The 14,697-nt window shown below is 38.6% G+C and overlaps 1 protein-coding gene across 1 annotated transcript in view; it reads right to left on the bottom strand.

Moving 5' to 3' along the window:
- Positions 1 to 6,796: 6,796 nt before the first annotated feature.
- Positions 6,797 to 14,697, bottom strand: part of GNAI3 (G protein subunit alpha i3) — a 37,843-nt gene continuing 29,942 nt past the window's right edge. The window contains exons 6-9 of the mRNA XM_080802976.1: positions 13,596 to 13,725; positions 13,015 to 13,168; positions 8,059 to 8,272; positions 6,797 to 7,969 (exon numbers count right to left, since the gene is read on the bottom strand). Of these exons, the coding sequence (XP_080659102.1) occupies positions 8,082 to 8,272; positions 13,015 to 13,168; positions 13,596 to 13,725 (475 nt within the window). The 3' untranslated portion in view covers positions 6,797 to 7,969; positions 8,059 to 8,081. The remainder of the gene's footprint in view (positions 7,970 to 8,058; positions 8,273 to 13,014; positions 13,169 to 13,595; positions 13,726 to 14,697) is intronic.

The following is a 14,697-nucleotide window of genomic DNA, read 5'->3' on the forward strand; positions in this document are numbered from 1 at the left end:
CCTTGCCAGAAACACATATTCACACTTAAGCTGCTACTAGCAATATTGATACTAGAGAGCCATATGAGCTTGAAATACACTGAAGAATAAATTTGGGGCTGTTAAAATTGGATTCATTTAATAGTCTTTCTGATTCCATGAAAAGAAATCAACTTGAGAGAATTACCAGAGAAATAAGGGAAAGTGACTATTGCTGGTTAAAAAACTTCACCAAAGAAAAAACCTGGGCAAGTCTTCATGCATCCAAGAGCTGTTCGGGGACTACATTCCAAACAGTATATTTCAACTATACTAACCTGTTTGTTTTAACTCAATATAAGGGGTTATGATTCTTGTTTTGTATCATGGATCCCTCTAACAATCCAATGAAACCTATGGCCCTCTTCTCAGAGTATTTAAAAATGCAAATTCGGAGTATGAAAAGGGAAACCAACATGGTAGGAATACAGTTCTATCTTCCAAGCCCGGAAGCCCCAGGTTAATAATCCTCACTATGGCTAAGATCTTGTCTATTCAGGCCCCAAATCTAATGTATCTAGCTTATTCCATCTACAATTAGGGTAGCCCAACCTCGCCACAAATTGTACCAGACTGTTTGCCTCTTTCATTATCTTTCCTTGATCTCTGACTCCAGGCAGGACTTGGTTATAGGCCAAACTGTAAGTGCCCACCCGTCTACGTGGTTATGGATGTTCATGCAGTACCAACCCTCTAGTCCCAGCATGAAAACAGAGCCAGTGGGCCTCATCTTCTGGTATTCTACTCAGTCCGCTATCTTTATTTTTTGTTTTTGCTTCATTTTAAATTTACACTACAATGCTGAATCTTATGCATCCTCAGAAATTCTTTTTTGTAACAAGGTAGGTCAGAACCAGTTAAACCCTACTTTCCCGAACTGTGATCTTTATTCTTAAAATGAGCAAACTAGGAGGAATTTTAAAATAGTCCAGGCACTGGACTATTCACTAGCAATTTATGGGTAAGAAACTGAGGCCCAGAGATGTGGAATGTCTTCATGAAGATCAAACTGCTGGGAAGTAGAACTAGAACTCCAAAACAGGTCTTCTGAATCCCAAGCCAGTGTTCTCTATATGCACCATGCACTGAAAGCCCACCATATACTATAACATCAAAGTCAATTTTCTTATTTCCCTAAGCTCCTCCCACTCCCAACCAAATTCTTGGTTATTTTTAAATCACGCCATCCTAAATCATAGCTATTTAACAGTATCATCTCCAAACTGAATACAAATCAGCCTCAAATCTGAATGTGAATTTACCATAAAACAAGAATATAAATAGCTTTATTTGTTGAAGGTGTAATTAATTATCTGTTGATATCCTTAGAGGGCAGAGATCTGAATGCAGTTCCCTTGCAGTGCGCTGGACACTGATGTCAGTAAACCAAATGTGAATTAGGTTCCACTTCTTGTGAATCTGATGACAGTTGCTTTTCTTTTTCTACAAAAATACAGTATGATTAACTCAAAAGGACATATGTATGATTCCACTTACAAGAAGTATCATAGTAGTCAAATTTATAAAGACAAAGTAGAGTGATGGTTACCAGCGCTGGGAAGAGGGAGTATGGGGAGTTAGGTGTTTAATGGGTACAGAGCTGCAGTCTGAGACGGTGAAAAAAGTTCTAGAGATGGATGGTGGCGATGGCTGTGCCACATAGTGAATGTACTTCAGACCACTGAACTATGTACTTAAAAATGATTAAGATGGCACAGTTTATGATATGTATGATTTACCACAATAAAAAAATAGTGGGAAAAATACAATATAATTGGCAATGTGCATTTATGTTCTATAGGTAAAAGCAGCACAAAAATCCAGTCTTAAAAGCAATATAAAAGACACATTTACTTGTAACAATTCCTACTCTGATTAAAAAATTCACTTCCATGTACCCCAAACAGTCCAAATCAGGGTAGTCCCATCCCCTGGAGAAGAAATAACAGCATTCAAAACCCGCTCTACAATTGGAGATGTGCCGTAGACCAAAGTGTGCCGGCCATGCTGGGTGGAGAAGGTGGTGAAGGGTGAAGAGCTCTTACCTCCCACTGCCCTCTCTACCCGGCACAGCCCCCGGAGCACAGATTCCAGGAGGACTTCAGTGTTGGCCCAGGGCCCCAGCCTCTGGTATTCCTGCTAGGTAAAAGCATGAAGACATTTCTGTGAGGTCCAACAGACAGTGCAGACAGCAGAAGGGTACGTTTCTGCCTTTCTGGCCATGAAAAGCAAGCACTAGTATGAACAGAAATGAAGAACTGGATTTAAACACAAAACGAAATGAAGACCTTTCTTTTCACCCGGCTTGACAAATTTTAGAGCCATTTATAGTTGAACTTCATTTCAGGCATTCAAAACAAATATGGGAAAAGTGACGCTGAGAAGAAAACCGGCTACAATGAATACATCTGCTGGTATCGCCTTAAAAGATTACTTGTTTTGCAGTACAGTACATCTTGAGTGTCATTGAGAATATTTACAAAGCACTTTTAAATATATTATTTCAACTGGATCACACCCACAGTACATCATGGCTGGAAGGAATAATTTAGTCTATCTTTAGGTAACAAATGAGGATTTAAGACAAAGATTTCATAGCTGGTTGAAGCAGAGAAAAGACCAGAGCCGGGTGTGACAAACAGCTCTCTCTGTAAGATCCGAGAGGTCTCAGGACCTTTATCCTCCATAAGCAAAAATGGAAAGTTAAAAAAACAGTTAATTTCTTGTGATTTGAATTATGTCTGCTGGGAACCTTACTTAATTTAAACAAGCCTCTAGGTAAAAATGTTTGGATAACCGAAAGGAATATGGGGTGGGGGGTTAGTAGAGGATAGGTGAGAGATAAACCACATTTTACAGAGTATTCCACCTGTCAAAGGTCTTACATCTGTGTATCCCAGCAGCATATTTACTAATACTGAATTATTTCTGCTACCTTATAGATTCCCATTAGATTTCAGGGCAACATTAGCAGCAAGCATACAAAGACTTTTCTATTTGACTCCTTAATCATTCCCCTTCCCTACTCCTTCCCCAGCCTTGTCTCAAAAAGATTTCCCAGTCTATAATCTAGAGCTAAGCTTTGCTCTTTATCTACCAACTGTAAATGAATATTCATGTTATTACATATATATAGCTAGACCTCTATCATGGGATTTTATCTTTGATGTTTCTTTCAATTTTCACTGAATAAATGCAGTAACACAAATGAAACAAATGTTTGGAAACTCCAAGTCTCTTGTTTTGTCTTAATTTTGTATAAAAACTAAATACTCTGTAACAAAAGTGTAGGAATATTCTTTGACTAAACAGTTCTCTCACTAACTTTTTTGGTGACAAGCACTGCAAGTCATGTACAAAAGGTACAAAAGCTGCTTCTTACTTACTGGCAAATAAAAAATAACCTCAGTTGTTTACTAGTTGACTTTTAAGTTATATGTCTACTATTTATGTTGATCTTTAAAAAAAAATGTATTTATTCATTTTAGAGGGGCAGAAAGGAGGGAGAATCTCAAGCAGAGTCTGAGCAGGGCTTGATGTCTCAACCCTGAGACCATAACCTGAGCTGAAACCAAGAGTCAGATGCTTAACTGACTGAGCCACCCAGGGACCCCATTTGTGTTGATCTTTAACATAAGGTCCTATTCAGTTATTGGCAAATGTTGGCCCCAGTTAGCTCTATCAGAACCACACAGGAGTTTATTTAAAAATACATGTTCTCAGGACCTGTCTCCAACATCTTAATTTAGTAGAGTTTAGCCAGGGAATCTGTATATGTAAATTTTGTACTTCAGATATCTACTATTATAACCTTCTGGATTAGCTTTAATTCCTAAGAAGACTTGAGTCAAGCCAGGTATGTAAGCCTGACATAGTATCAGGAAAAAACTAGCCTGTCCTGACTTGTTCTAGAGTATGCTCTCCTAGCAGAAGTAATTCATACAAGTTATGAGAAAATGCTGGCGGGGAGGGGGGGGAGGGGAGTAGTTAAAAACGAAACAAAGATAAAAAACAAAGATCCTGACCATCCAGAAGTTTGTTTCCTGGTGCCTCACCTAAATCTTTCACTTCCTGCGGGTTGAAGCAAGACCAACTTTTAATTTCAGGCCTCAAAGCAGCCTGGTGCGCTCTTGTGCTTAGACAGCCATAAAGCTATGTGGAGAGCTGTGGCTGGTCCAGGTCAGAGCTCTACTTGTACTATGAAGCCTGAAGAACACAAAAATGACCTGGCAGTACCGGGAAACTGAAATAACTTTGTTCTTAAAGTCAGTGTAAGATATGAAGGAATTCACAAATAGTAAGAAGAAAATCAGTGCTCTTTTAGGTATGTTTAAATGAGTAGAGGACTGTGGTTTTTTCAACATCTGGAAGGGGAAAAAGATCAACCAAAGGGAGGTTTTTAATTGGAGGGAAAGACTAACTTTACCTTATATGTAACTGCTAATACAGCGACCAGCTCTTCAACAGGTTGTTCCAGAACCAGGCTAAACAAATGCATACATACATGAAGTAACTAGTCAGGCTTGGCAAGGAATTTCCAAAGAAAGTCACAGCTATGAATAGGAGAACAGTGGCCAGGATATAAGACTATAAGGTGGGCAAATGAATTAGAAGAACCAGCAGTTATTTTTAAATGCTCTAAATAATGTGCATGTAATAAAACACAAACAACACATAAGAGAGTAAGAAACAAGGCAAGAAGATAGTTTTTTAAAAATTTGGTCCATCTATTCTTAGAATGCAGCACCTGGTAAAAAAAAATAACAATCCATCACTGGAAATAATCATAAACAATACACTGAACTAGAGATTTAGAATTCAAACTATCAAGATGAAATGTCATCCCAAGATCCACTTTGAATAACTGTAAAAGTTCTTGAAAAAAAAAATTTTTTTTAAGATTTTATTTATTTATTTGAGAGAGAGAGAGAGAGAGGGAACACAAGCAGGGGGAGTGGGAGAGGGAGAAGCAGGCTTCTCACTGGCCAGGGAGCCGGATAGATGCAGGGTGCCTGATGCAATGCGGGGCTCAAGGCTGGATCCCAGAACCCTAGGACCATGACCTGAGCAAAAGGCAGACACTTAACCGACTGAGCCACTCAGGTGCCCCAAAAGTTCTTGGAATGTTCATGCCAGGAGGTGCAATCTGTTCCAAGTCTGAATTTATATGGTTGGGGAAGACTGGCCATTAAGGAGAATACTTCCTCTTTACACAGAGCCTAATGAATGGCATTTTTTTTTTATAGCCCAAGGTTTTAATCAGGTGAAGATGTGACTGTCAACAAAATAAAGCTATTGCTTGCAGTCCTTCCTACTAGAGTCTATTTACTGTTCTTTATTCATTAAAATTTAATTTTCTTGTATGTGCTGGTTTCTTAGATGGTCCAAAGCCTGGCCACATGAATACTGAAATGCGGTCCATCACAAACCTCCAGCATTCTCCACAGAAAAGATACGAGGCAACTTTTAGTTTCTTTGATTACAAGTATCAATCCTTTTTCTCCAGGCTAGTACACATGATGTTTCACCCCCGCACTCTGGCTCTGCTATTAGAAAAGATCTTTATTTCAAAATAACAACAGTGATTTGCAAAGGCAATGATCAGAATCACCTTTTAAAAATTATAGATCACTAGCCCACCAGCCAAGAGTTAATCACTGAGATGGATCCTGATGATTCTGACTTAAGGCATATTTGAAAACCACTGACTTGAACTGTGTGCCCGTGTCCTCAAGGAATGTGCATTTAAATAAGTTACATGGAATGGTAGGGTAGGAGGTGATCTTCATGTAAATATAGAACAAAGGTAAATGGTATAAAAGCAGAAAAGTGGAAAACTACCATTTTTCATGAACAGAAAAGCTAAAAAATGAACATATCAGACAGACATATTCGAATGAAAATACAAAGTGCATTTCAAAGTATAATTAACTTACTTAGATTATTGTTATTTTGGATTATCAACAATATCATCCCATTAGCTCTGACTGTAGAAAGACTACAGTTAAAACGATATTCCACCAATTCTCATTTCCAGATGATCCTATATCACAGAATACAGTGAGGAAAAGATATATTCAAAATGCACAAGGACTATCAACTTATGTGGGCATAAGTTAATCATCACCAACTGAAGCTGATCGTTTTCTTTTAGATCCAGTTTTCCCAACCCTTAAAAAAAAACTGTTTAGATAATAAAACCAGTTATACCATCTGCATAGTTATACTTTTCCAAAAAGAGTAAGAAAAAAATTCCAATAAAGGCACTGAACTGCTGTCACTTGCTTTTCTGAACCAGCTTTGATGATCACCAATCTTTCTGTTTTGTTTTAAACTAGTAAAAGATTACATCAAAAGATGACACAGAATCCAATCCAAAAAGACTGGACCCCAAAAGGCACTGCTCAAACTGCTGATTTGGAATGCTCAAAATGCATTCTCTTTATCTGCCTTCCCCCAAAGGCCCACTCAGTATTTAAGGACATTTGCTGTACATTATACAAAAGGACCTGCAGGCTGAGGTGAGTAAAGCTCTCCACAAAACCAAAATGTAAACCTGGAAAATGGATTATGACTGCATGTCACTTACACAGATAGGACATAAGACCCTCAGTCAGACCAAGCTTCAACAATACCATTACACCAAAAGACTAGCCCTTCAGAGAACCCTCTACCTAAACCCATTCTCAGACAAAGGCCAAAGCACATTCAGTGGGAACAAAAAGAAACAGAAGAAAATATTTCCAGAAAGGACTAGTTACAAACAGGAACAAACCTGGACTCTTTACTCACCATTTTAATACTGCTGCCAACTATAACAGATTAAAATCTGTACACACAACGTTGTGGAAAAAGTCCCAAAATGCAATAGTTTCGGCAAAAGAAGGTACTAAGGATTACTACAATTAACATTGCTACAATAAAAACAATGGCAAACACGGATTTGGCACCACATTTACAAAGTAAAAGCATGCATTGTTAATACACTTTAGATGTTTCCCAACAGAAAAAGCCATGGAAGATGGAAAACAAGGGGCATCTTTTTTTACAGAACTCCCTATGACTGAGACAAACAAGCAAGAACCAAACTGGTCAATTTAGTAGATCTGTAGCAGCAAAGTCACTGTTTCTTTTTGGAATTTAGCAATTCGCATTTCTAATCAACAGCTGACCTGGCTGTGTCTGTATCCAAGAAGCTAACTTTACATACTACATCAGCATTTACCTAATAATTTGGTAATCAGCATAAATCAGGTTAACCTTAAACCATAAGCTTAAACAAAAGTTAGAGAGCTAGAATCTTATTACAGAACTCTCCAATGTAATTACCATTTAGAAACCATAATGGTACTTTGAACAGGAGAGTAATGTAAATTTCATCCAAAAAAGCTACAATCATAGCCCCAATAACCGTAAAGAATTAAGTAATTATGGAAATATTATGCTCTGACCATACCAAAAGTTAAAAACAAAGAGTTCCTACTAAGAGGAAAATTTTTAAGATGATCTGGCCACATCATGTGCATAGTTAAGATTATATTTTAATAAAGATTCTTTTGCAAACAAATAAAATTTAGTCACGTTATTCTCTCGATGAAAAAAAAACCAAACCTTTAAAAATGAACTACTGGTGGTCTGTTAAGAAGGAAAAAAAGAATAAGCTACATATTAAAGTTCTGGAATGCAGCACCTCAACTTCACATCAGCCCTAAACATTTGAGATTATGAAATCCAAGTGATGTCTTGATGATCAAATCATACTTTACAGCTGTTCCAATTCCATGTCTGACTTTAGCATCTCGTGTCAATTAAGAGTTCCCTAATACAGAAGATTGTGCTAAAGAGTGCTAAGATTCTGCATGCTGCTGCCATTCCCTGGTCCCGTTCATGCTTGTAGCTGCCCAATGAGACAGCAAAAGAAGTCTGGTCTCAACACTCCACACTGTAATAACTAGAAAAGAAGAACATCCTTAATTAGAAAAGTTTACACAGTCAAGAGACATCATTATAGCACTAGAACTAAAATGTCTGAAGTTTTACCTTTTATTAACATCCACCTCTCTTCAGTAAAGTCCACATTCCTTTAAGTTGTTTTTAATGATGACATCTGTAACAGCATCAAAAACAAACTGCACATTCTTGGTGTCTGTGGCACAGGTGAAGTGGGTATAGATCTCCTTGGTATCTTTTCTTCTGTTCAGATCTTCAAACTGGCACTGAATATAAGCAGCTGCTTCTTCGTATGTATTAGAACCTGAATCAGACACCCAATATTCTCAGTTCAAATCATTACAGCTGCCTGAATGTAACTATGTCAGGCCATCACCACTTACTTATACAAAGAGAGGGATTATGACCCAAAGGAATATAAGACAGATTTACTTCTGTAATCACTAGGTTTTTCTCTAATCACTAGATTTTTCTTGAGAGCAGACACCAAGTAAAACAAAATCATCACACAAAAAGATCTAGGGAAACAAAATTTTTTCTTTTTCCCCTTGCATTTAGATAGTTCAGCTAAAAAACCTAGAATGCATAAAAGGAAACTAGAAAAGCAGGAAGATGAATTGCTAGAACACAACTGTTTAAAAGGTCAGAGAGCCCATGCTCCTTGGAATGATCTTGAAATAAAACAATTCAAAAGAGTTAAAATGCTTCTTTTCAAAAGCATATCAATTTTAAAGGGCTTAGCTTCTGAGTCTTATGGCAATATGATGAAAGGTAGTAAACTAGTACATGTAAAAGGGAAAGGGGCCTGAATTATACACTTTAAAAATAAATAAAATGTGTTTTTGTGACATATAAATTATATCTGAATGAAGCTATCATTTTTTAAAAGGTGTGGGGTCTCAAAAGTAAACCTTACTTTCAACATTTGTAATTAACACTCTTAACCACAAGCTTCCTACACCATCTCATCTACCTGTGAACCTTGAGAATAGCCCTAGAAATTGACTACAGAACCAGGAAACCTTGACAAATTAAACACACAAGACTTTATTCCTGTGAACCAGAGGCTGTTTTCAACAAATAACATCTGTGAAGTGACACTAAGCATGACAACAAATACCAAGTGCTAAGTGGTTAAAAAAAAAACAAAAAACTAAACAAAGAAAAGTTTAAGAAAGAAAGGAAGGAATGTTATTTAAACAGAATACTTAGAATAATAAAGAAAGATAGCTTGGTAGGTGCCTGAAATAAGTTTTTTGAGATCTGAGAACTTCTGTAAATTCAAGGAGAGCTCTGGAAAGAGAATTGTGTCTGGTAGGAAGAGATAACTGATACTTGGGCAATGAGGACTGTGGGAATGAAGTCAATGGAAGGCAGGCTTAGAAGGTGTTCCCCCCAAACTCGTCCCCAAAAAAGGATATGACATTGAGGGCTCTTTGCTATGCGGAAGATTCCCAGTTAGAACATTGTCAATCCTTTTACTTAAGATTTCTCTCCACTTTAAAACCTGGCTACTTTCTATGAACTCACCTAACTCTCACCTCCCTCCCAATCCTGGCCACATTTCCAACGTCCCTGAGAAAACAAAGGCCAGGGGGCTTAAACTACATCTCAACTCTTGAGCCTACCACCTCACTTATAAGTCACCTATATCCCCACATATTTGTACCTATGGTCTTAGAGTGGTCTTCCTGGCAGTTTCAAAATTTAACTCCTCTACCAAGATTCATTTAAGCTGAAGTGAAATTTCTGTAACATACAGTAAGACATTTTAATGTGTACAATACAGTGGCATTTAGTATATTCACAATGTTATGCAACCAGCACCTTTCTCTAGTTTCAAAACTTTTTCATCAACTAGAAAAACACCCCATTACTATTAAGTAATCATTCCTCATTCCCCTCATTCTAATGTTGGGTATGGCAGGCTCCAGGCTCAGGGAATGCAGGAGGAACAACAGAAATGACAGCCGGTCCGCAGTCTTCCAGAGGGCACCCCCCCACCCCGCGCCAATCCCCACTGCCTTTCCTTAACCCTTGACTCTCCTGCCAAAAGGATGTATGCCCAGGTCACGTCTCCATAGGTAACCCGATACCTATGTGGGGGGGGGGCACAGAAGTATCAGGACCCCCCCACCCTATACCCTCCGATCACCAAATACCCTACCATATATGAATGTGAGCCCATGCCCTGCCTTGGCCCGATAAAAGACCCCCCCCCTCCCCGCCACCTCCCTCCCAGTGCGACTTCCCTCACTCCCCTTTCAGAGTTGAGGAACCTCACCCGAGGGTGCCCACCTCCTCCTCCCGGTGCAACTTTCCTGGCTCCCCTTCTCCCGGGCCCTGAAACTTTGCCGGAGAGTGCCTTTAATAAATCTTGCCTTGTGCCTACCTCGCCTGATGTCATGTTTATCTCGCCTATAAAACCTTACACTAACCACCCCCCCTCCTGGTAACCACCAACCAACCTGCTTTCTGTCTCTATGGTATATCATATAAAAGTAATCACACAAATGTGACCTTTTGTGTTTGGCTTCTTTCACCTCACATACATTTACGAGGTTCATACAAGCAGGAACATGCATCAGGACTTTGTTCCTTTTTATAGCTGAGTGATATTCCATTGTATGGAATTCCATCTGCTTACAAATCTTGCTCCACCAATTATATCCACTTTTTACAACTTCTCTTTTACTATAAAAACTTACCACTAAGCCGATGAACATTCTTCAATCTTTCCTTCCTCTGTAATCCAAGTTGCTTAAGAGCAGGCTACATTGGGCTCATTTTTCTACTTCCCACTCAGTAACTCACAGCCCTGGCTCTACGCTCACTGACAACCGCTCTCAGTAACACTCATGATCTCCTTGACTGCTAATTCCAGAGGCCATTTTCCAATGTGTATCTTACTTTATTTGTCTGCACACAACATTGCTGACAACCCCTCACTTCTAAATTTCTTAGTTTTTGATATTCTGGCTCTCTCGGTTTTTCTCTTTGCATCCAGCATAAACCTTTCTTTCTCTCCTGCCAACAGAGTCTGCTATTTCTCTCTCATTCTGCAACATCAGTCGTCGTCATCTCATCCATTTCCATTTTGTATTTATACAATATCTCAGATGAACACATGTAACCCTCAACATCCCACCAAGCGCCAAGGCCACGTATATATCTGCCTATTAGATACCTCCACCTGAATGGTCCAAAGATGCTTCGAAATCAACATTTCTAAATATCAATTCAGATCACAGCACCAGCAGCCAATCAAAGCAGAACTCTGGTAGTAGTACTCTTCCCACTTCCTTACCCTAGCTATACTCTTTCACTTTATTACAGAAAGCTTTACAGCATCTGCTCAGCTAACAAGAGTTCTCCTTCCCTGAAAATACCCAACTCTGACATAAAGGTTATACTGGCATTATACTGGTTATACTGGTGCAACACTGGCATTCATGTTTGTGTCCCAGACTTTGACTGACTGGGCTAAGGATTTTTGCTGGCCTTAACCTTGGCCAGAATCTCTCTCCTAGGAATTTAAACCTGGGGGCAACCAGTTTCAGCATAGTCTGGTCTTTATTTTATTTCTTTTTAAGATTTTACTTCTAAGTAACCTCTATACCCAATGTGGGGCTCAAACTTAACAACAAAGAGATCAAGAGTCACATGCTCTACATGACTACTGACTAAGCCAACCAGGCGCCCCTACCCTGGACTTTTAAATGCAGGAGAGATACTGTGGCAGGGCCATCTTGCATCACATAAACTGAATAGCATAGAAAGCTGTTAAGCAGAGAGAGAAGAATAAAGAAGATGCACAGAGAGAGGGAGAAAAAAGAGGAGAAAGAAGTGCTTCTAGGGTCCTTGACAGCTTTCTATTTCCTAGTTCTAAACTCATTTCTTTTAAAGATTTTATTTATTTATTTGACAGAGACAGCGAGAGAGGGAACAGAAGCAGGGGGAGCAGGAGAGGGAGAAGCAGGGAGCCCGACGTGGGGCTCGATCCCAGGGTCCTGGGATTAAGACCCCCACCTGTATCTTAAGATATGTCTGCATTCTTGCCCTTACCTTCTAGGATATATCCCAGTATCTTCACACCCCTGCCAAAAAGTTTTTATTTGCATCCTAAGAGACTCCTTACTAATTCAACTCCCTTACTATCTATCTTTACTGCCATTTATTGCACATCTTTCTAAAGCACAGTTTCCACTACCTCATGTACCCCAATCAAAATCCTTCAATAGCTCCCCACTATCTCAGCATCAGATACAAGGCTCTCCATGAGCATCCCCGCCCATCACACCAACGACTCCTTCCTACCACATTAAGCTCTGATAATACCAAATTCCTTCTAGGTTCCAAAACATATCATGTAATTTTTTTTAACAATTTCATTTTTAAAAACAATGAGGGGCCTAAACTCATGACCCTGAGATCAAGAACTGAGCTGAAATCAAGAGTCGGACACTCAATTAACTGAGCCACCCATGCACCCCTCATGTCATTTTTTTTTACCTCTGTATTTTCATATATGCTATTCCTTTTCCTAAATGCTTTTAATCCTGTTTGCCTGGTGGTTTCTAATTCGTCCTCTCATTATCTCACTACGAGTGTCATTTCCTCTACAAAAAAGAGGACACTGAACCCACAAGCAGTAACCCCTTCTTCTGCTAGTGAACATTTCCTACTATAATGAAATTCTTTGTGTCCCTCTCTCTACAACTTGTGTCTTAAGTGCAATGACTGCATCTTATCCTTGCACTTTTTTGAACATACATAGACCAGATTTTGATCTTTATCTTTCTCTCTTTTCCTCAAAAAATGAGGAGGACAGAAATACAAAATAAACACAGTAAACTCAATTATGTATGGAATAGCACTTTAGACTTAAGGGGCCTTAATCACATGCTTAACGTTAATACCACTACCAGTGAACACTCTCCATAACGATATACATGCATTGTTCAAAATAAAAGCAAGGGGTAGGAATGTCACTAAAGTGTTCATCTAGGCTGTATACCTCCAACAAAGTCGTTCATGATCCCTTACCCGTGTATTCTGGATAACAGATAGTTAATGGACTCCTCTTTATTTTTTCCTCAAAAAGGTCTTTCTTGTTGAGGAAGAGAATGATTGAAGTGTCTGTAAACCATTTGTTGTTACAAATGCTGTCAAACAGTTTCATGCTTTCATGCATTCGGTTCTGAGGGGGGAAAAAAAGGGTGTCAATAGCAAAAAGTAGAAGTGAATGAACTATTAATGAAAAAAAAAAAAACAAAAAAACAACAGACCAACAAGTTTTAGAAGCACTGAATGGCACGGATGGAAATAAGCTAGACAGATACCACAAAAGCTAAGTCAGTCCTCATTTTCCTAATTCTTAGAGGCTGAGAGCTGGGACGAAGACTGGCTAACAAGAGAATCTAACCCTGCCCACATATATAGTCAATACGTTGTCCTATCTCTTAAGAATTAGTAGGGCACGGATCAATATTTTTAAAATCTAACTCACAGGGGGAAAAAATAAGGAATCAAGATTTGGTTCAATGAGCAAATGGATACACAAATGGATACACAAAATCTTCCCCCGGCTACATGAACCAGGCTTTTTACCAGAAGATCCAACATACCATCTCCTCATCCTCAGCCAGAACAAGGTCATAATCACTGAGGGCCACACAGAAGATAATTGCTGTCACTCCCTCAAAACAGTGAATCCACTTTTTTCGTTCTGATCTTTGGCCACCTACATCAAACATCCTGAGTAAAGGGAAAGAATGCACAAACTCAGCAAGGTCGCAAATTAACACCTCTCCCTAAACTGAAATGGTTAGGGAATCTCCCACTATTGCATATTCAAAACCCCATTTACAATATAAAAGACAAACGAGGAGCAGATAAAATGTAGTCAATCTAATACACTGTGGTTAAAAGTAAAAGAAAACAACATGTAAAAATAAAATCTAGGAATAATTAAAATTCTCGTTTTAAATAACTAGTTGCACCTCCTCTCTATCAAAGCTTGTATGGGGTGTGCCAAAAGTCAGCAGAATAAGCACTGAAATGGATTAAAGGGCAGGGGGGGAGGACAGGAAAAACGAAGAGCTGAATAATACAACTTAAGGTAATAACAAGAATACTAACTAATATTTATTGTTTACCATGATGCCAGACATGATCCTAAACACCAAAAGTATACTAACTCATTTGACCCTCACAACACTCCTGTAAGTACTATTATCTCCAGGGCACAGATGAAGAAACTGAGGCACAGGTATGTTAAGTACCTAAAGGCACACTACTAACAAAGGGGGACTGGGGCTCTGAACCCAAGCACTCTAACTCCAGCACCCAGGCTCTTAGTCATAACACCACTCTACCCCTCAAAATGTTTTAGCTCTTTAGTTAAAGAGAACTATGAAAAAATACAAATCTCCAACTTTCATTGTGCTTCCAAAAAGTTTGTTTTCCTTACTTTTTAACTTTCTTTCTTTTTTTTTTTTTTAATTAAGGTATGGTTGAGATATGTTTTCCTTACTTTAGGGAAAAAATATTTTAGAGATTAATTATGGGGGAAAAGTAAATTATATTTCAGGGTAGGACTCTAAGAACCCAATTATCTAAAAACAAAACATAACCAGTATTTTCCAACTCTACGTCTTACTTGAACCTAATTCGTAACAACAAAGCCTCAGCTGTTCACAAACTTTATGTTCCAATCCAGATTGGTTT

This window comes from Martes martes, assembly GCF_963455335.1.
Source record: "Martes martes genome assembly, chromosome: 4".
In the NCBI taxonomy this organism is placed as follows: Eukaryota; Metazoa; Chordata; class Mammalia; order Carnivora; family Mustelidae; genus Martes; species Martes martes.